Source organism: Passer montanus, unplaced genomic scaffold (assembly GCF_014805655.1).
Source record: "Passer montanus isolate IOZ18808 unplaced genomic scaffold, ASM1480565v1 scaffold2, whole genome shotgun sequence".
Lineage (NCBI taxonomy): Eukaryota > Metazoa > Chordata > Aves > Passeriformes > Passeridae > Passer > Passer montanus.
The window spans coordinates 27,868,159-27,889,543 of NW_024366591.1; the positions used below are offsets into that span (position 1 = coordinate 27,868,159).

The 21,385-nt window shown below is 37.0% G+C and overlaps 1 protein-coding gene across 19 annotated transcripts in view; it reads left to right on the plus strand.

The window, feature by feature from the left end:
* TRDN (triadin) overlaps window positions 1-21,385 on the plus strand; it is a 229,716-nt gene that overhangs the window by 137,313 nt on the left and 71,018 nt on the right. For 13 of the 19 annotated variants that reach the window (XM_039707307.1, XM_039707300.1, XM_039707316.1 and 10 more), the window contains 6 exons: window positions 9,328-9,360; window positions 10,531-10,557; window positions 16,117-16,164; window positions 18,716-18,739; window positions 20,780-20,830; window positions 21,325-21,375. In XM_039707307.1, coding sequence (XP_039563241.1) covers window positions 9,328-9,360; window positions 10,531-10,557; window positions 16,117-16,164; window positions 18,716-18,739; window positions 20,780-20,830; window positions 21,325-21,375 — 234 coding nt within the window. Of the gene's footprint in view, window positions 1-9,189; window positions 9,223-9,327; window positions 9,361-10,530; window positions 10,558-16,116; window positions 16,165-18,715; window positions 18,740-20,779; window positions 20,831-21,324; window positions 21,376-21,385 lie in introns of all 19 variants that reach the window. The other 6 variants (XM_039707305.1, XM_039707306.1, XM_039707301.1 and 3 more) reach the window with 6 other exon arrangements.

The window sequence follows — 21,385 nt, forward strand, 5'->3', positions numbered from 1 at the left end:
ACATCTTTTGTAAGGAGAGGGGGCTAGGAGGGAAATCTGCCTCTTTTTCCCATCCCTCTGGAGCCTCACACCTCAATCCTTACCATGCCCCACAGCTGTATTTAATTCTGTTGGGTGTGGCAGTCATCACACCTCGATTTAGTACATTTTCTGTGTGTGTTTTGTCACTGTGGGAAAGCCAGCGCATGGAGGTGCAGGACAGGGCAGGGAGCAGAGGCTCAAACCATGCAGAGAGCATTTCCAGCTAAATTTGTGAATTTAGGCTGGCTGTATTCCCTGGCAGGCAGTGAGGAGCCGCAGTGCCACTGGTTAGTGGCAGTCCCGTAGCTAGGGGGAGGGATGGGAACAGCTTGTCTCTGAGTCCCTCTCAGGAGATGACCTCACTTCATAGGCAAGACTCCTGCACCTTCTCTAAGCACAGGGACAGTGCTTTCCCCTGATAATTTGCCTGATTTGAGAACCAGTTCTAAATCTTGTCAACATTGCAAAAATTAAATCCTAATTGCTGCTTTGGATTTCCCTGGAATGGTCTTGAAATTTTAATTAATTTTACAGTATGTTTAACAGATTTTGTACTCTCACTTAACTGCCTAATTACTGGGCCTTAATTTTCCCCATCTTCCTCTCCACACACATACAAAAAAAAAATCTTATTCATCACTCACTTTGGAGTAATAACAGAAACTCTTTTTAAGCATAATTTCCCCCTCGAAAATCAATCAAATTTAGTCTGGATCCAGAAAGAATAAAATAAATATGACAGACAATAGCTAATTTTAAGTGCTCAGATGTCGGCTGCCTCCAATCTCCCAAACTGAGATACAACTGCTAGTTATATCAGAACTACTATTATTTTATTATGCCACCAATCTTTTCACTGTTTGTAAGAAGCAGAAAGAGGACATTTTGTATGAAATTATGTAGAAATTGGGTCCATGGGGTAAGTACAGAACATTAGAATGCAAGCTATACTGAAAACTTGGTTAGAGGATGGGTTGTATTGGTTTAGATCACTCTGTCTAAAGCAGGAAGAACTACTGGTTTTACTGGTACTATTTACTTAGCAGGGAAGTAATTTTAACTCTTGGTTCAAGATAAATGTTTGTAACTAAAATAGCAGGAAAGCTATTGTCATAAGGTATAACCAGTTTTAATCCACATAAAAAAAGAACAAAAACACAGAAGTTTATGGCACAATAGATATGTTTGAAATGTAGAAAAGATTCATCAAGGAGCTGGATTATTGATTATCTTCTAATTATTACCTGTAGAACACAAGTATATAGAAAGCTAAAACCATATGTTACAGAAGATTAATAAAATTCAGCAATTCTGTTGCATAATTTAGCAACACAGTGGAACAGGCAAATATATCATAGGTTGTTTGTCAAGTTTCTCAGGTTCAAGTCTCAAGTCACATGCCAGGAATATATTTTACTCACAGCACCACACCTTCTGCATCATTCATCAAACTAGGTATTCTCATCTTTTGTAGATATTATAGTCAGTCCAAGAGGAGAGATTTTGAAAAATCAGGGTCAAGTTCATGTTACACACCCCTGTAAGTACTTTTGGAGAAAGGAAAAGGTGCCTGTCACTCTCTCTGTAGGGACATAGTAAAGTTTTCCATCCTGCATTCTCTTCAGGATCTTATGTCTGAGGGTCTCTGTGTGCCCTGAAATTTCTCTTCATAAGCAGCCACTGCAACTGGTGAAAGCATCTCTGCATGTATTTCTCTTGTACTGATGCTACCTAGAAAATTATTCTGGTAGCTGGAGTAGACAGTTCAATTTTCTGTTTCCTGAAGTTAACCCTCTCAGACTTTTTCAGAACATAAGCACAGCCATTCTCAGGGTTTATATTCTGGGTTTACAGTCTATTTTTTTGGTGACAAATGTTAGATGTAACTCATTGAATGCAGAAGGACATGCTTTGCAGTTTATTTCTGTACAAAATAAATCTTCACTCAGATAGCAGGTGTTTATGCAGCAGTAAACAAAATAATGAAGCCCTACCTGTATTAATACTGCTGCTCAGGGTCTTTGGATTTAGATCCAGGATCATTCTGCAGTCCTTGTGAATCACCACAGCTTTATTTTCAGTCTATTTTAGCATAATTCTTCCTCTGTCCCACCTTAGCTTTTCAGGAAGTTAAATATCTTTCTTTCTGGTTTTCTTTCTGGTTTCAAAGGGATGGTTCCAGGCTTGCCTGTTTTTGCACAGTAGATGGAGATTATCTGATCTCAATCCCCATCAATATGCAAAAGGACAGGAGAAACTGGGTCTTGGTCCTCAACTGTTGTCCCAGGGTGCTTCCTCTAGGCTCTATTGAAGCCTCAGAGCTGACTCTGCTCCTGGTCTGCCAGGAATGCACTGCACCCTCCGCAGCTAAATCCTTGTTGCTGGTGCAGTAGTCCATCACTCAGCCACTTAATATCTGCAGGAATCTATTATGTGGATGGAGATGTATTCCACAAATCATTTCAACCCACTGACATTTTCATCCCAGCTGTAGTCTGAGAAAATATTACAGAACAAGATGTTTTAAATTGTTCACAGGATTATGTAAGCTGAGCCATTATCTGACTCTGAATGGGAAAGGAATAATGAATTCTTTACTTATGTCACAATAGATGATGCCCTGTAAGGGGAAGAATTTTCTGATGTTAGAAGATTTTACTTCACAACCATGAATTCTTTAGACATAGGATTTATTTAATAGAACATGAAATAGCTTATTTTACATTAAGCTTTCTAATCTGAAATCCAGTTTTAATTCACCAAATATTTAAAATGTTTTTGAATAGATGGGGTAAAATCCATGATATTTTCTTCTACTTCTGCTAGGATGTTGAAATTCCCAGTCTCATAGCTTGGCACATTATTTTGCACTTATATTTTTCTTAGAGTATTTTTTCAGGATAATATAGAGTTAAAATAATTTCCAGTACTTCCTTTCAGATCACAGTGTGTGTGAAGACACTTGTACTGTAAATGCAGTCTTGTTTCTTTTTTTGTCACCAAATATTTGCTATGCATCAAAGTACTTTTGTATTGCTAACACAAAGACAGCACTACTTTAACAGCAAGGCAGGGGGAGCAAGTTAACTGCAAAAATTATTTTATTCATACACGAAAGTAACAATAATATCAATAAAAGAGGGTCAAATTAGGTGCAATTAAAAAAAAAACAGAGCTAAAAGTATTACAGAAGTGTCCACTCTTGACAGAAAAGGCTTTTTAAGGTGCTTTGTTCTGAGGCTGGCAAACTTTCATAGCCCTGAACTTGTTTAACTATTTGAGTGCACTTTTGGCTAGAATTGGGCCAAATTTCAACAAGGATTTAACATATCTTTAACTCCATCTTGAGTGCACAGAATCACAGAATTCACAGCATCACTAGGTTGGAAGAGACCTTCAAGATCATCAAATCCAACCCATCCCCTAACACCTCAACCAGACCGTGGCACTGAGTGCCTCATCCAATCTTTTTTTAAACACATCCAGGGATGGTGACTCTACCACCTCTTCCAGCAGACCATTCTAGTACTTTATCATTCTTTCCATAATAACTTTTTTGTAATGTCCAACCTATATTTGCATTGGCACAGCTTAAGACTGTGTTCTCTCGTTCTGTCAGTTGCTGCCTGGAGAAGTAGACCAACCCCCACCTGACTATAACCACCTTTCAGAGAGCTGTAGAGAGTGAAAAGGTCACCCCTGAGTTTCCTTCTCTCCAGGTTAAACACCCCCAGCTCCCTCAGTCGTTCCTCACAGGCCTTGTGTTCCAAGCCCCTCACCAGCCTTGTTGCTCTCCTCTGAACAAGCGCTCAAGTGTCTCAATGTCCTTCCCAAACTGAGGGGCCAAAGTTGGACACAGCACTCAGGGTGCAGCCTCACCAGTGCCGAGTGCAGGGGAAGAATGACCTCCCTCTCATCCCTCTATCCTCTGATGTGGTCCTGCTGGCTACACTGTGCTTGATACAGGCTGGGATGCCCTTGGCCTTCTTGGCCACCAGAGCACAGTGCTGGCTCATGTTCAGCTGGCTGTCACCAGCACCCCCAGGTTCCTTTCTGCCTGGGCACTGTCCAGCCACACCATCCCCAGCCTATAACGCTGCAGGAGCTTATTGTGGCCAAAATGCAGGACTTAGTACTTGGACTTATTAATCTTCATCTTACTGGACTCTGCCCATCCATCCAACAGTTCCAGATCTCTCTTCAGAGCCCTCCTACCTTCCAACAAATCAACATGGTCCCAGCTTAGTGTCATCTGCAAATTTACTGATGAAAGTCTCAATACTCTCATCCACATCATCAATAAAAATATTGAACAGAACTGACCCCAGCACAGACCCCTGAGGGACACCACTGGTGCCTGGCTGCTAGCTGGCTGCAGCACTGTTCATCACCATTCTCTGGGCATGGCCATCCAGCCATTTCGTAACCATTTCGTAAAAGCAAAGAGTGCTCCTGTCCAAGCCAGCTTTTCCAGGAGTGTGCTGTGGGTGACAGTGTCGAAGGCCTTGCTGAAGTCCAAATAGACAGCATCCACAGCCTTTCCTGCATCCACCAGGCAGGTCACCTAGCAAAGCATTCAAGGGCGTGCGAAAGCTTTGTTGAATCCAGACTATCACATACACTACAGATATAATTATCTTTCCAGGCATTAATGTTTTGGAAGTGGTACAAACTTCATTTTGCAAGAAAGGGAATAAATCCAGTTCACTGCGATCATTATGAAAATGCCACTTATTTTTCAGGGGAGCAGTGGTGTGGAATAGATTTTCTATAATATATCTGCTTATATTACATCAATTTATGATGGACAGTTTTAATGCCATTTCTTTCTGCCTGTGAAGAAAAGCCTCAGACCAAATAGATGGAACTAAATGCAGTTGCATTTCATCCAGGCTTTTCTTTCTTTTCTTTGAACAAACTTTTTATCAGATATTTCCCAAAAATGTAGCAGATTTCTGACAAAGATACTGATACAGAGAACTGTCACCTGCTTTCTTTTTCGTCACAAAAATCCATCAGGAAAACTGTTGTGTGATTTCACGATGTAAGAGTTTCCTTGATGTGCTCTTATCCAGAAAGAAATGCATTTGTATAGTTCATGATCTTTATAAATCAAAGCATAAAACTGTGGTGAGATTTTCTACAATGATCAAGAAAATTAGAATAGCAGTGAAATTTAGAAGAACACATACTCCTTGAGAGCAGGAGAACAGGAAAAATCTAGTTTGATGCAAGACTTTCTAATGTGGATTATCTCAGGTCTAGAAACATGATTGAACATGTATTGAAACATTTTCCTTTAGCAGAAGAGACTAAAGGGATCTCATCTTTATCTAAATGCTTATGTTCACAATATTCTTAATGACAGGATAACTTGGAAAACTTTGTCACTCTGTCTCATCTGGTTTTTATTAACCAACATGGTATGAAGTTCCAAGAAGTTTTATGTATAGCCTATAAAATTACAAAACTATATGACCCAGATAACTTTCTACTAAGGATTTAAGTATCTAAGACATTGCATAGAATGTGACAGCAGTAGGCTTCACTGAAACATTTGTGGTAAAAGATAAACAACACTACAGAAAGCACCATTTTTATTCAGCTACTGAGTGCAAACAAAATGGTGTTGGTTAATTAACATGTGGTGCATCCCACACAACAGCATATCCACTCGAAGTGCCATTTATTTAAACTTTTCCAATCTGTGTCATTCCCAATAGAATTTTTATTTTCCTGAACCATTCTTGGACATGAATGTTTTATCTGAATTAAGAAACAACAGGTGCACCCAAATGCTCATACATGTATGCACATACCTATATAAATTATCACAGGAAATAAACTGTTCTTTCCTGTCAGGTAGCAGAGGGTCAAACTTTGTGATTGTCTATTCTGGTAGTAAAGATTAAAATTCACCTCAGTAAATTTGCCAGCCCAAATGCTTTTCAGCACTGTTTTTGCTTTAGGGAATAATGTGGCTTAGGAAAGAGCTACAAAGGCAGGTTCAGGTTTTCTTCTCTCTCCCACCTACTCTGGATTGCCTAAGAGTATGTCACTAGTAATGAAGCAAAAGACACATTTATATGGTTTTATGAGCATCTTATACATAACTAAGCTAGTTTTTGTAAAAAAATAAAAGTCATTTGTTTAAAGCATCAGAGCAAATCAAGATGGTAAAATGTCAAACTAAATCAAATCTCAATTCCATGCATGGTAGAAAAATACTGTATTACCAGAAAAACTTCCCTGAATAAAATATGCTGCACAGTCTCAAATACATGAAAAAATGGTTAAATATAAAAATAATGACAATTTTCATGGCAAATGTCTGATGTGTTTACAGCTGGCAACATTCTTTTATGTGTCATACTAACTATTGAAAGTACAAAAACAGTAAAGAGTAAGACATTGAGAACAAGGAATGATAACTTTTAGCAATCAGGAAAGATCTAGGTCTGAAATTTCCTGCAGTTTATGGCTCGTGCAATAAAAGTTTCCAGTTCATTCCATTCAACTATCAGGACATGAATCACCTGAAATCTCATATCATGTCAGACTTCCCAGAAATTCTTGATGTCAAATTCTATGTTATTCATTTTTATAAATTTTCTCATGGAAAATGATTTTATTTCATATGCTTCTGGAAATAAAACTATTATGAAAGAAGCTCTAGACCTTTCCTAATGTTTGCAGTTTGGGAAAAAGAAAACTGTGAAATGAAGCTAAATAAGTGGATTATTTTATACTTTGCCAAAACACTTGCTTGAGTGTTGCTAGGATCATTCTGTTCCCTGATCTCCTGAGAGCTGAGAGATCTTAGAATGAGCGATAAAAATAATTGCCTCAGAACCACTAAAGACTGAATTACATTTCCTTTAGTTTTCATGAAGCTGTCCTGAGCAATAGTCAAAGAGAAACCCCCAAAATACCAGTGAAAATTATATTTTCCAGAAGGAGTCCTAAAATATCGCAAGAAAGTGGAGAGTCTGAAGAGCTCTCAGGCTACACAAAACCAAAGATGCAGATGTTGTCATGATTAAGAGCATTGAGGCGGCCAAACCACTGAGTCTCAAACTTTTGTCGTCTCAGTTTTAGCTATAATTTTCCTCCTTGACCTGTATTAGAATTGCAACCCAGGGTAGGATGCCATCAAGAAAGTACATTTATTGAGGCAATAAATACCAGCTTGCTCTCTGTTTCCATCACTTTTTCATAATGCAGGGAAAATCACAGCCATGACTTTTTTTTTTGATGACACAAACCTGCTCCATCATAATTTCCACTATAAATTTCATTTCTCATATAAAATGTGTATTTAAAGAGCCTACAATATTTTTAATATTTCTTATGCAATCACTACACTGAAGTGTTCTTTACATTACTATATTAAGACCAGGTTCATGATTTCAGTCAATTAATCTTGTTGCTTTGAAATGTTGTTTGATATAAGCTTTTTTGGGGGTGGGAATATGGAATACTTACCTATTTGTTTAAAATTTAACAATTGTGGGGTCTTTCATATTTAACATCAATCTGTCCTTTCAAATATTATTTATTTTCATAGCTCTGCATGAAATATGTCTCTTATTTGCCCCCGTGCAGTCAGTGATAGCATTGATTACAAACTAATATTTAATGAAAATATTATTAATATTAATTTTTTATAAGTATATTTAATTTTATGTTGACAGTTCTTGTTTCCTTTTCCTGATTCAATTTAATGATAGGTCACATCAGTGAATAAAGTTGCTTTTAGTGAGGGTACAACATTCAGAACCACTTTGAACACTGAACTTTAGATCTAGATTCTAGAGTGGAAACTGTTTAAACATTAGTGTTGCTCAACTCTATATCACAGCTTTAATACCAATATAACCTATAATAAACCTGGGGATGCAGTCATCAGATACTGGTAAGCGATGAGCTTGTATTTAAAAGTACTCACCTTGAGTCCCATGTGCAGTTTTGAGCACCACAACATAAGGATATAAATTTATTAGGGAGCATACAGAGGAGTGTCTAGTGAAGAAATCATATGAGGAGTGGATGAAATTACCTGGTTTGTGCAGCCTCAAGGAGACGAGGTAGACCTCATTGTGATCTGCAACTTCCTCGTGATGGGAAACATAATAGCAGACACTGATTTCTTCGTTGTGCTGACCAGTGACAGGACCTGAGGGAATGGCCTGAAGCTGAATCAGGAGAGGTTTAGGTTGGATATCAGGAAAAAGTTTTTCACCCAGAAGGTGGCTGGACACAGGAACAGGCTCCCCGGCGAAGTGGTCACAGCACCAAGCCTGGCAGAGTTCAAGAAGCACTTGGACAATGCTCTCAGGCACAGGGTGTGACTCTTGGGGTTATTCTGTGGAGAGCCAGGAGCTGGACCCAATGATCCTTGTGAAACATAGAATAATAGAATACCCTGAGTTAGAACTCAATAACATCCCTTCCAGCTCAGGATATTCGACCATTTGATGATTCTGTGATCTATCTTGAGATCTGTAAGCTCAGATATCCTTGAATTTAGGAAATGTTCCTTTGGATTCCGGTGGATCCAACCTTGTACAGCACAGCCTTTCCATGTGCTGTTTAAAAGCATCTGCAGACAGAAAAAGCATAACTCTTTTTTTTTTTTTTTTTTTGCTACTGTGAATGTCAGCACTGGCTGGTAGATGTTGTTCAGTCTCAATCTGTGGCAGGCTGCCCTGCTCCTTCTGTGAGGGGGCGTTAAAGCAAATTCTTGCAGCATGGAAAGAAGTATTACAGAAACTACCATTAAAAAGTAGTTGTCCTCAAGCACATAGAGTTGGGTTGCAGACCTGCATTTAAACCACCCTGAAGCAAAACTGCAGATGTTTTTACCTACACCATTTTTATCGTTTCCTTTTAGCATCTTATTATAAAGGATGAATCTTTTGCTCTCCCTTATTAACAACTAATCTGACCTTGTTTATCCAGTGTGAAAACCACTAGAGAGATTGATTTACAAACATGAAGGATTTATTTTGACATACTGGAACGCAGGGAAGGACTCACTGAACTTAGAGGCCATAGGAATATGTCGCATCCAACGGCCAATAGTAACATGAATAATTATTGTCCAAAGAAATCAAACAAAGCATGACAAGAAGACAAATATATACTTTACTTTTTTTTCTTTTCCAGAACCACATAACAAAGAAAAAATTAGTGAATCTGGTGAATATTCTCTCTTTTTTATTTTACCTTTAAACAATCCTATTATTTTAAATTAATTCTTGTCAGAAGTTAATGTTTGATACTTTTTAAAATTTGCTTTTACAGGCAAAACAACAAAGAAAGAAGTAAAAGTACATGGTAAGTCCTGTAAAAGACTATAAGTTTTAGAGTCTCATTTATCTGGTTTGATTTTCAGTTGAGACAGGATTACATAGAGGGATAAAAAAATAAATCCATGAATATAATTTTGCTGGTTTAATTAAAGTTACTTAAGCAATTGAATGGATGTGGGGCAACCATTCGATCTTCTGGAACTGAGATCTAATTAAATGTCTAGAAGAACAAGAGGGGAAAAAATTCTTTATTTCTTCTTTTAAAAGATTTCTCTTTTCAAAGAAATTACAGTAAATGGATGAAGAAACAAACACAACATACAAGATTCAGAATGAAGAGGATAGGAAAAAAAAGTAGGCTGTTTAATTTTCTTTTATGCCAAGCACCCATGCATTTTATTGTTGCAGCAAGGTGCTCTTGTTCCCAAGTGGAACCCACTTCTCCAGTTTATCCAAATTTAGAAGAGGATAAAGATTTTCTCATTTTACAGCCAAGTTTGATGACTCATTCATCAGATGACTCTATTTTCTCAGATACAAATTCGGAGCAAGAAATACCTACAGTAGAAAGTCAATTTGTAGAAAAATGAATCTGTCCTTTTCTGTTACATAAAAAACTGTCACAGTGCTTCAGAATGAAGGTGTGAATAAGGAAAAAAAGAGAAATGCGGTAGCTCAATTAATTTGCTTTTAGTTAATGCAATTGTGAAGAATAGTAAAGAAATGAAACTGAGAAAACTGAAATAAAGGAAGATTTTGTAACTGGATCCTCTGTATCAATTGTAGAAGTTTCAATAAACTCAAAACAAAAAAAGGTGAAAAATTCCTAGCTTCTGCAAATCACTGAAATTGTTTAAAAAACCATTTCTATTGCATATCTTCCGCCTATGTTTAATATATGCTCACTCTGGAGACTATTTTACTCCTTGTCTCATCCCCACACTTGAAAATAGCAGAGCTATTGAAGCTCCATATATAACTTATCTATTGGCCTTGTTTTCCACTGCTTTTAATCTGCAGGTTAATTAGTCATCTGCCATGAGACTATCTAAACAAGCAACATATGTGTGTGTCAGGTTTTGTCTATTAACTCCTGCTCTGCATAAATATGTAGCATATTGACAAAGGAAAGAGGTGGTATGATAAATTTTAATTCATTTATGCAATTTGTTTCTGTGAATGTTTTATTTTACAGCAGGTGTGGAAACTCCAAAGTCAAAAGGTGAGTAATTTGATTGGTTTTGAAAACCAAAATTGAGGAATGCTGCTGTAAACTTGACTGTAATGAAAAAAAATCTGCTTGTGAAAAAAACTTGTAACAGTATGATTTATTTGAAACAAACAGCCTTTTAAATTGTAATGGTGTCTTCCTTGCAGCATCTCAAAGCAGGCATCTTTTCCTCAAATTTTTCATGGACTAACTGTAATTCTCCAACAATCTGAAATTCAGTTTCTAACCTTAACTGAAGCCGTAAGGCTTTTGACAGGCAGAAGGGAGGAGTGACCAATCTTCTACAGAGACGTGACACAAAGAAATATTTCTCTTTTTGCTATTCTAACTGCAGGACAAACCCAGTGACTGAACAGCTGTTTTCTTTAAGGAGTTTTGCAGGGAGGCTTGGTTTAACAGGTTTTGTCTACTTTTCATACATGAATTGTTGATGGCAGGAGGTGTGACAGTATCAATGCTTGCTCCAAAGGTTCCTTCTTTCCACAAGGCACAGGGAACTGGGACTGGTAAGAAACATCAAGGATATAAATTCAAGCTGAGCAAATATTTAATTGTTGCATATCAGTGTCTGGTTTTTATGTACATACAGTGTAAGTTGCTAGTTCCAAATTGCCCTCAAGAACATTACAGGTTTCAATTGTAACTTAAAAAAAACCAGAAAGTGGAATGTTGGGTTGCAAACTACCCTTCACTCTTAGTCCATGTTTATCCATGTCAATGACCACCATACTTTTATAAACATCCCTTTTCAGACAAACGAGGGTGGGGGGGAATGTTTTAGGAAGTTCAGTTAATTAAGGATAAGTAGAAATAGTGGACTTCCATTACATAATGTAGGAATAATTCTGTTATTTATGTTGTCAAATGAACAGTCTCACAACTGAAAGTGTTGGCCTCAGCCACCACTTAGTTTTACCATAGGATCAATCTAATATTGAACCTGAAATTGTTTCCCAGTGCCTAAGTAATGACCACTTTGTTTTATTCTTCATTAAATAAAAATGATCTGATTTTAGCTCTGGGGAAATTGTTGATTTCTTAAAAATTTCTTGTTAGCAAGTAATCTAAATTTAACTTTATGTTGCTAATTTTGAAACTCAAACATAGCCTGTACTCCAGGGGGAAAATCATATTTATATGAAAATGTTATAGCTGTTCCTTTTGCTACTTAATAAGAATCACAAAGAAATGCTGTTATTTTCTTCTATATTCTGATGCAGACAAATTCTAGTAGTGTTTAATAGTAGTCATTTTTTAGTGTTTAAACCTTTCTTTAAGTCTGAAGAAAGTCATAGCTATCAAATCCATATTTCTTGTTCTGCATTGTTGTTATTATTTGTTTCTCATTTTTCTGCTGTTAGTCCTTAGATATTTATTAGCACTCTGGACACAATGTGATTTTCAATATTCAGTAGGTGTTGACAAATGTAAAATTTTTTGTGCATATTCATGGAAGTCAAAAAATTCTGTTCTGAAAAAAAGAAAGGCTTTTGATGAAATTCTCTTCTTTGGTAATTAAACAAAATTAATCTGCTGGCATAGAAGGAGGTCTGGGCCATTCCCACCAGCCTGTACTTCCTATGAACTATCAAACTCACATGGAGCTTTTTGTATTTTCTCACAAGCCACTACAGCATGAATTTTTTTATTTCTCCATATAACAGAAGAGTTCCTAACCATAACATACACTTCTTAGGCTTATGATTTCTTGATTTTCTGTAATGTCACAATGAGGAGCCTCTGACCTCAGGGTTCAGTTAGTGAAATGTTTTTTGTTTCCAGTGGGAATGATTTCTTTCATTCTTCCATCACACTAAGCAAATATCTCAAAATAGCTTTAAAATCAGTGACATTTTAGAATGCATATTTTTGATGTAGATGCTAGTTATGCAACCTGTCTCTTTTGGGATAAAAATATTCTGACTAATTTGATTTTAGCCTACAACTATTGAGACTGCACAAATATTTGACTGATGAATTGCTCTCGTGGCCACTTTCAGCATAAAACAATATCTGCTGAATTGTCTCTCATATGTTTTGCAAGATCTTGTGATGGAATCAGAGAAACAATTATAAAGTAAATTGCCAATTTGATCTGCATTATGCCAAGTTGTAAAGAATTTTGCTGAGAAATGATAAAATATATGTGGGAGTATTATTCCATTTATTTAATCTCTTTTTTAAACTATATTTTACTGAAAATATGGTTCCCTGATGAATTCCTGGTTTTACCTTCATTTTATTTCATATTGTTTCATGAAGGAGTTTTCATGGGTTTAGTTTGGGATTGCGGGGGGGGTAGGGTGTATTTCTTCTTTTTTTTTTTTAATGCCTGCCATTCTACAGAGAAGAAAATTATAATACATTACAACATTCATATGGCTAAAATATCAGCTTTTCAAATAGGAAATACTTGGAACAGGATCATTTTTCACAAAGAGATCAACTTTCAGGCTGCCATTCAGAAGGGGCAAGAACTTTGAAAATGCCAGTGGAAGGGATAACCTACTTCTTGACCTACTCAAAAAATGTGTCTCTGTTCTGATAGAAACAGAGACAACCACATATTCTGAATCTTATTCCAAACACTGACTCTACATGGACGAGCTTCCTGTTTATGGAGATTTTCGAAGTGACAAATATTACCTTGATGACAAAAGACCTCTCAGATTCACCAAAGCAGCTCACGCCTCTCTTCTGAAAAAGCAAAGGGAGCAACAGAATGTCCTGTTTGTCCTCCCCTCCTGCCATGTCTAGATGATGTTACCTGGCAGTTCCCAAAAATTACTGGACCTCTGCTCTATCTCAACAATTTCTTCTTTACAAGCACTCACTCACTCATGGAAATGGTGTTGCATTGCTGAATGTACTTCTTGCCAGAATACTGTTACATATCTACAACTGGTTGTTATAGCAGCCTTGATGCTTCTCAAGGATGGATGGTTCCTTCGTGATAACCACACTCCTGGTCTACCACCACCACATACATTTGATGACTAAAAACCTGATTTTCTCAGAAAGCTGTGTTGCTTTTCTAACCAGCAGTTCAGTATCCAGAAAAAAATATTTTACTCCATTTTAATGGAATGAAAGTATTTATGTGATGTGAGCAGGTGAAAAATTTTACAGTAATTTTACAAACCAAAACTGCTTTCATTTCAGCTCAAAAGGATAAAAACACTTTGAAGAAAACAATAGTTCTCAATAGCTCATTTAACTCATCATAGCTGCTTTTGCAGTTGTAATGTTAAAAATATATTTTGAAAGGAGTGTGAGACAGTTTTCTGATACCTCTTTTCATATGTTTCTTTCCATATTCAAATAGGCTTATTCTTCAAGATATTGACCATTTTAGAAGCATTTTAGAAGCATTTTAGAAGCACCATGATATTGATTTGCTCAGTGACAGGGCTCAGTCCTCAGATTCATCTTGGCTTGTCAGAGTCCCGTTCATGGTTAGTATAAGTAGTACTGCTGATCTAGGCCCAGGTAATAGGGATGATAATATCACAGGTCTATAATAACTATTCAGGGTCTTTGGTTCTTTTTGGTTTTCTCCGTGTCCATGAACAGCAATTAAAAATTAGGTACATGGATAAAAATTGAATGCTTTTTTTTTTTTTTCTTTGAGGATGGAGTCAGACATATTTTAAACCTAGATTTCATTTTCAGGAAAATTGAAGATTATCTTCAATAAAATGAGTTCCCTGAGGTAACTGAGGTGCAGAAGTGCAATATTGCACTGTTTACATGGAGCTTGCTCACAAACACCTGCTCACATCACAAGGGAGTAATTGATGCCTGTGAGTGGGTTCATCCCACTCAACAGGAACCAGTTCATCTATCGACACCTGACTTTTCACTGAATCTCAGGTTCAGAGAATCCAGGAACAGATCATTCCTTTGGCCCCCAGCCCACAGCAGACATTGCAGACAGGCCATAGATAACTGAGCTGATCTATACGAGCAATCATGCCCAGCAGTTCCAGAATGCTCTTGAAAGGATGTTCTGGTGGTGCCCCTGGGGCCAGACTTGCAGTCCAGGCAGCAGGGAGGCAGTGAGCACACATGAAGGTACTTCATAGGTTCTCTGAATTCCCTGACTTTCTCAGTATAAATAGTGATAACAGAACATGACCCTCAGAATTTACTTTGTCTCTAAAAGCCAGACTCATAATTTTCAACTGTGATTAGTTCTAATAAAATGACAGGGTGAAATAACAAGCTGAGAGGTTGTTATATGTGCTAATGACCCCGAAGCTGCAGACATTCTCTACCAGACGTACATCCATCAGACATAAATTAATTACATTAATTTACATCCATCAGATGTAAATTAATTTTCAGTGTCCACTTTACATCCTGCCACTTAGGCTGATTGTTTGCTACTTTGAAACTATGACAGTGAAGCTTATTTTCTTAATGCCACATTTTTTGTCTCAAACACTGCAAGGCTTTTAAATTAAACAAGGATTTCATTTAGCATAATAGTTATAAATTATGGCTACAAAAGCTTGGTTTCACAGAAGTGAAGTATTGGAAGTGCAAGTTACAGCTAAACACATATATTTATAGATTTACAGCATTTAACCCCAAATAATTAAATTAAATAAGAAATATATATGTTGCCCTAAAGATATAATCTTGTACATCACCAAACCTGCAGTGTAAATTGTCAGAAACTATAAAAGATTCCCATATTTATGTGAGCAAAGTCTAATGGTACCCCTTCTTGCATTACTTCTTAGATAGTTTCATCCTTAATATCCCTTGTCTCCCAAGATGTGTAAATGAATTTACAAATTGTGCTTGCCAAGCTTGTGAATAAGCAATTGGATGAGCCCATGCATCCTGACCTGGACTGTTACAGCTTCTTCCCCTGGTGTCAGTAAAGGTTAAGCAGCCCTGCTCCATAAGTGATCCAGTTCACACTTCTTGCTTGCCCACAGAAATCTCAGTATTCAGAAGGATCAAGTTAGAGGCCATAACATACAGTTCATCTGTGGCCTGCCACCTTCACTGAGCCTAACCATGTGCTTAAGGCTGAGCACATGGGGGAAAGTTTTGCTGTCTCAGGGATGGAGAGTGGAGTTTTCTGATGGTACAAACAGAAAACCGTGCTTGCATGGGGAGTTCTTGAATGGCTGGGCTAGGTAAAGGTCTGCTTGCTTTGATCTCTTCTCCATTACAAAATACATGCTTCAGTTTAGCCCCTGTTTCACCTGGCATGACAGAGTCATGTCATGGTTTGGGTTGGAAGGACCTTTAAAGACCATCTAATTCCAAGCCCTCTGCACTGGGCAGCCACACCTTCTGCTTGATCATGCCCACTTTTTATTATCTGAAAGAAAATAAAAAAAAGAAATCACTCTTTCAGACAGATAAGAAATATCTATTATGTATTCATATCTTGGGGGGGGGAATCTCATGATTGGAAATATTTGAAATCTTTTGACTCAAAATAATGTGTAAGCATTTAAGAATAACTTTGTCTGATGTAGCAACACCTCTGACAAGAAATCTTCCTTAAACCATATCTTTTATTTGCAGCAGGACTTGAAAAAAAAGAAGCAAAAACAACAAAGGCAGCAGTGCAAGGTAAAAAGAAAACAAAACATGTTGGCGTTATCCCTCTTAAAACACAATGGCACAGAAACAATAACCTCAGATTCAGAGAGCTGTATGACAGCAACCTTTAAATCCATTGGTTCAGTGGTATTTTTTCAGAGTTCTGCTGCATTTGTCATAGCAACAGGGAATTTCCATTATAAAACTGGCTTTGTCCCACAAAACTACCACCCCAAGAAAATCAGATGAAAGGTTCTGTGCTGGGACTTAGTGTCCCACTGATTTTGCAAGACGCTTCCTTCCCCTGTAGCCTGGACAGGTATCAGCCTTTGCTACTCAGTCTGACAGAGTAACTTCCACTGAAGTAAAAGGGCAGAGGCTCTCTAAAATCAGCTGAGCTACACTTCCTGTCCCAGATGAAACATCAGCCCCCAAAGAGTCACGAAGGTCCACTGCAGAAAATCTCAAAAACTTTTGAGACCAGACCTAGTAGAATTTTTTTGCAAAAATCTTAAGATTGGTATGGATAAGGCTTGAGTGGGAATATCTGAGTGGGAACACTGAAAGAAAGTCTGCATGAATCAGGTGTGGATGGCACATAGTTCAGAGGGACGCAAAATCTATATCCAATGCCCCAAGCCAATGACAGCAGGAATACCAAGGAATAGTCTACACCAAGGACAAAACTAAAGCCACTGAGTGAATGCAAAAAGAGAAGGATTGATGCCTGAAACCATCTAAAGATGTGTCTTTTCCTATTATATGCATTTATATTATTTATTATTATTATTACCTTCAGCATTTTATCTTCATACTTGCTTCTTGTACACTTGTTAAATGCAATCCATTCCTTTTTAGGTTGGTATGGTAAGAAGCAAAGTAATAAAAAGGGTGTCTAAATCCCCAAAGCTTATCAGCTCAGGCTTCCTTTATGTGATTGAGGTGATTTTTATACTCTTGCTCAAATTGGCAGCTAGAGTCCTGATGATGAACTTGCCAGTAATGTTAGTATAACATGTAAGACATGTTTACTTGTGTAGCTTCAGTCAGTCAATCTATTATCCCTTCCTTTTCTTCAGTTTAAAGCTTCAGCTTTACTCACAATTACTCAAGCCAGCACAGACACCCTGCAGCAGCTGTCAGCTGCTTGGTAGTTGTCATGGAAAATGTTATAATTAGGTGGGCCTTGGCCTAGATTTCAGTCATTGTTAGGCTGGGTATCTTCACATTATTTTCCATTGCCACACAAGTGCTTCTCCAGACATCCACATTGCTTCCTCTCTTTTGTCTGTCTCATGGAGCAATGAGGTGTGTGGCTGCTGTAAGATTTTATCCTCTCTACAGTGTACCACCATTAGCTAGGATTTTATCTGCCAAACATTTTAACTGTGCCATAAAGAGCACAGACTGAGCAGTACAAACTATAGTTTCACATGGCTGGCATGGAACAGGGTTTTCTAAACCACAGGATGTGATACCCAAGGAACTCGAAAGGGGGGCAAACTGTTTCCCACGACAGCAGCAGCAGCAGCAGCACTGTCTCCCCATGCCAGCACTATCTAGTCTCTCCAAGTCAAAGGCATAAGAGCAACATGTAATGTCTGTCACAACTATTTCTGCAGCTACTTCCCAGCACTGGCAGCAGCTCAGTTCCTCTGATGCGCAGAAGTGAGCACAAACACTTTTACACAGCAATTCCCTCTGCTTCTCATTTCTGCACCCTATATGTATGGAGCTGCTTTGATCACCCAAAGACAAACAAGCAAAAAAATTGCCTTTCTGGATGCTTTTTTAATATTACCATGTACTCATATTATTCAAAAATTTACATCAGAATGCACTTCAGAAAGTAGAGGGATTCAGTCCTGGTCAAAACTGGGACTTGCAATCTACGAAAAACAGTAGAAGAAGAAGACTTGCAGAAAAAATCTGAATTGTTGTAGGCTGGATGTGCTTAGCAATCAGGACACAACTTCATTGTTTCAAATAAAGTTTTAGTGATTATTGCAACTTTGACCTCAAACCCCCACATCTGGAAGTGGGCTGAAAGATTGTAGCAACATCTCAGTTCAATGACCTTTTATTAGTTGAAAAGCCAACCCACAGGTAAGATTTTTAACTGTTAGAAGATGAGCAAGAAGGCACTTAACTTTAAATCTTTGAGCTATTTGAAAAATGTCATGCACAAATATCACATGGTTTCTGGGAAGTTAATGCCTGTTACTGAGAATTAATATTTAAAAGAGATGATAAAAAGGTAGGTTTTTTTCCCTAGTGGTATCCAATAGTACTAAGAAAGGAGACTTGCCATCAGTTAAAAAAGATCATATCAGACTAGGGGGTTTCATGTTCTTTGTGTGTCTATAAAAGGCAATAGGTGGGCACCATGAACTTTATTCACATATTCTGTCAAGAAACAGTAGAGGTTCAAGATATATTAAAGCATTAGGGTCAACATGCATTTAAATACATTTTCATTAGTTGATTATATTTTTTTTAATTCCCCATGTGAACATGTACTCTAACATTTCTTTTTTCTTTTCTTTTTCACTTTTGTTTCTCTCCCCTTCTCTTTCTCCAGATAAACCAAAGACGAAACAAGGAAGTAAGCTACAGTTTTACTTAGTAAAGTAACATCTTCCACAAGAGTTTGGGTAACTGTGCTCTTAATAATGGAAGTGTACAATACCTTTAATTTCTTACCAGTGGGCTTCTGAAAGTAAAGGCTTTATGTCATGCTTTAAATTGCTTATTTTGACTGGAGCTCTGTCTTCAGCTGTCTACTTTTGTTTGTAGAGAGTCTTGCACTGAACATGAAACCTTGTGGGAATTTTTCATTATGCACGAGCACAGCAGAAAATGTTTTTCAGTTTTCCCATTGAATTTTATTTCTCTTTATAGAGTCTTTTGTGATTAACTTAATATTTAAAAATTGGAAAATATATTTTTATTGGGACTATGAATATGTCTAAATATGTCCATCAAATATGCTTACAGATATCTGCAGTAAATTGTGTATTTTCTCATTTTGAAAATATGGGACTGAATAATGAATTGGTGAGCACAAAAAATGAAGGTCAAAGCAGGAGAGCAGGAGTAGTTTCTGAAGCAGACATCTGAGGTGTAATGAGGAATAGAAGAGACAGCTTTATTTCACTAAAGTTGCATTTTTGACCTTGTTCAACAGATCTCTTTCCCAAGTCTTCTCCTTTAAAAATTACATTGTATGGAAGTATCTAGTATTGCCTTTTTATAAACACAATGTAGAAGGAGAAAAATAATGAAAAATTTATCTCTTGACATCAGTCTCAACAGAAGAGGTCTTTCAATGTCAACAGCAAATTAGGTTTTTACACTTGACAGCTATTTCTATCATAAATAACAAGTTATTATTGATGGAGCCCTTCCATTCAGATTCCCCAGCACCTCAGTTTGTCTTAGTCAGACACAAATACTAAACCATGAACAAGAAGATTTATTGATATCATGATAAATTGCTATCGGGCACAGCCTATGCTTTTATAATAAAAGAGACAATTTGTAAACTGTGTATCATTAAGGCAGTAAAAAATTACCACTAAAACTACCTACTGTAGCTTATACAATTTTCATATTTATCTATTAAACACAACCTCCATCTCCTAAACACAAACTTCTCCTCATCAGGAGCCTTGACTTCTTATCCTATATGTAGAAACCAAGAGGGTCTTCTAACAGTTTTGTTTAATATCTCCTGGCACTGAATTGCTGATGAGTGTTTCAACAGAAGGAATTCTTGCTTCATATGTGATGGAGAACCTCGTATTTCTTAGTTTTTCAAGAAAACACCTATTAGCATTTCTCAGATGACATGTACAAAACAGTTTCACTAGCAGCTGGGTGGTTAAATTACTTAAAATATAGGAAGTCAAAATCCAAGTCTCTAATCTTTTTGAATTAACTGTTTTGGGACAGTCTTGTCTGCCTTTTCTATTTTGTAGTGGAAAGGTTTGGAGACCTTTCATCAGTCCTGAATAATGATCTTGCATTTTGTCTGAAACTGAAGTCTTTTCTCTATCTCATGCAAATTATTTCTTATGCTTTTTTCAGGGGACTATCCTTCCTTGAGGAAGGCTTGTGTGGCCTAGCAATCTTCTCTACCTGTCTGTAGGCAGAATAAAAGAACTCTTCACCCACCTATTTGTCACTGCTGTGTTGGTTTGTCACTTTGGTCAGCATCTGCCCTTTAGAAAAGAATAGATCAAATAAGAAGACCCTTGGCCTTGCTCAGTAAAAATGGTCAATCCCAGATGAGGGAAGTAGGCCACAATCAGCTCCAAGGAGTCAAATTCTGTTTTGACCTTTCTGGTTAAGAACACTGAAAAACTGTTCTTGCCTCATACTAAGGTGAAGTTTGCAAATTTTCTCATTAAATCTACAATAGTTAATCAACAAAACACATTTTGTGGACTGAACTTTCCGGATGACACCTAGTGAATTTTTTACAAATTTTCCAATAACTCAATTTTAACCATATCTTCCAATATACAGTTTTAGTCTCTTGCACTATCTATATGCTTCATTCTCTCCTCTGGTTAAATCTCATTGCTTCACTCAGTTGTGGTTTCTGACTGTCACTTTATTGGTGTGACTAATTCTTTTACAGATCCTGGAAAAGATAAAGAATTGAAATCTCCAGCTGCCACAAAAGATAAAGGTAACATGGCAAGATGAATTTGTATATAACTACAATCGATGTGCATCAAAAAAAAAAAAACCACGGATTGCCATTTTTGTTTTTAAAGTTTGATTTAGTTGGGAATTTATAACCATTATACTATTTCAATAAATTTACTATGAAACTTAATTGGCATTACCTGAATTAAAAGTGCAAAGAGAGCACTGGTTACACGCGTTATGAAATTTTAGAAGGCTAAACTCAGAATTTAGGAACACTTTTCAATATTTATTACAAGCTGAAAAGTGAAATAAGTTTTGAGTGATCTTTGTTCTTTCAACAATTTTTTAAAAATTTGTGGTTTCACTTTGTGATCATGGTAAAACTGATAAAAATTAATTTTGTGCTACACATTTAATTGGTATCTTGTGTCAGTTAGAAATCACCAATTATTCAATCAATCGCTATCTTAGAGGCATTAGATGTTAACTATTTAACACTCTAGCTTGAAGATTAATAAATTATTTTTACAGAACATGCTAAAGAAAAGGAAGGGAAGAATCCTACAACTTTAAAAGAAAAAGGTAAGAATAC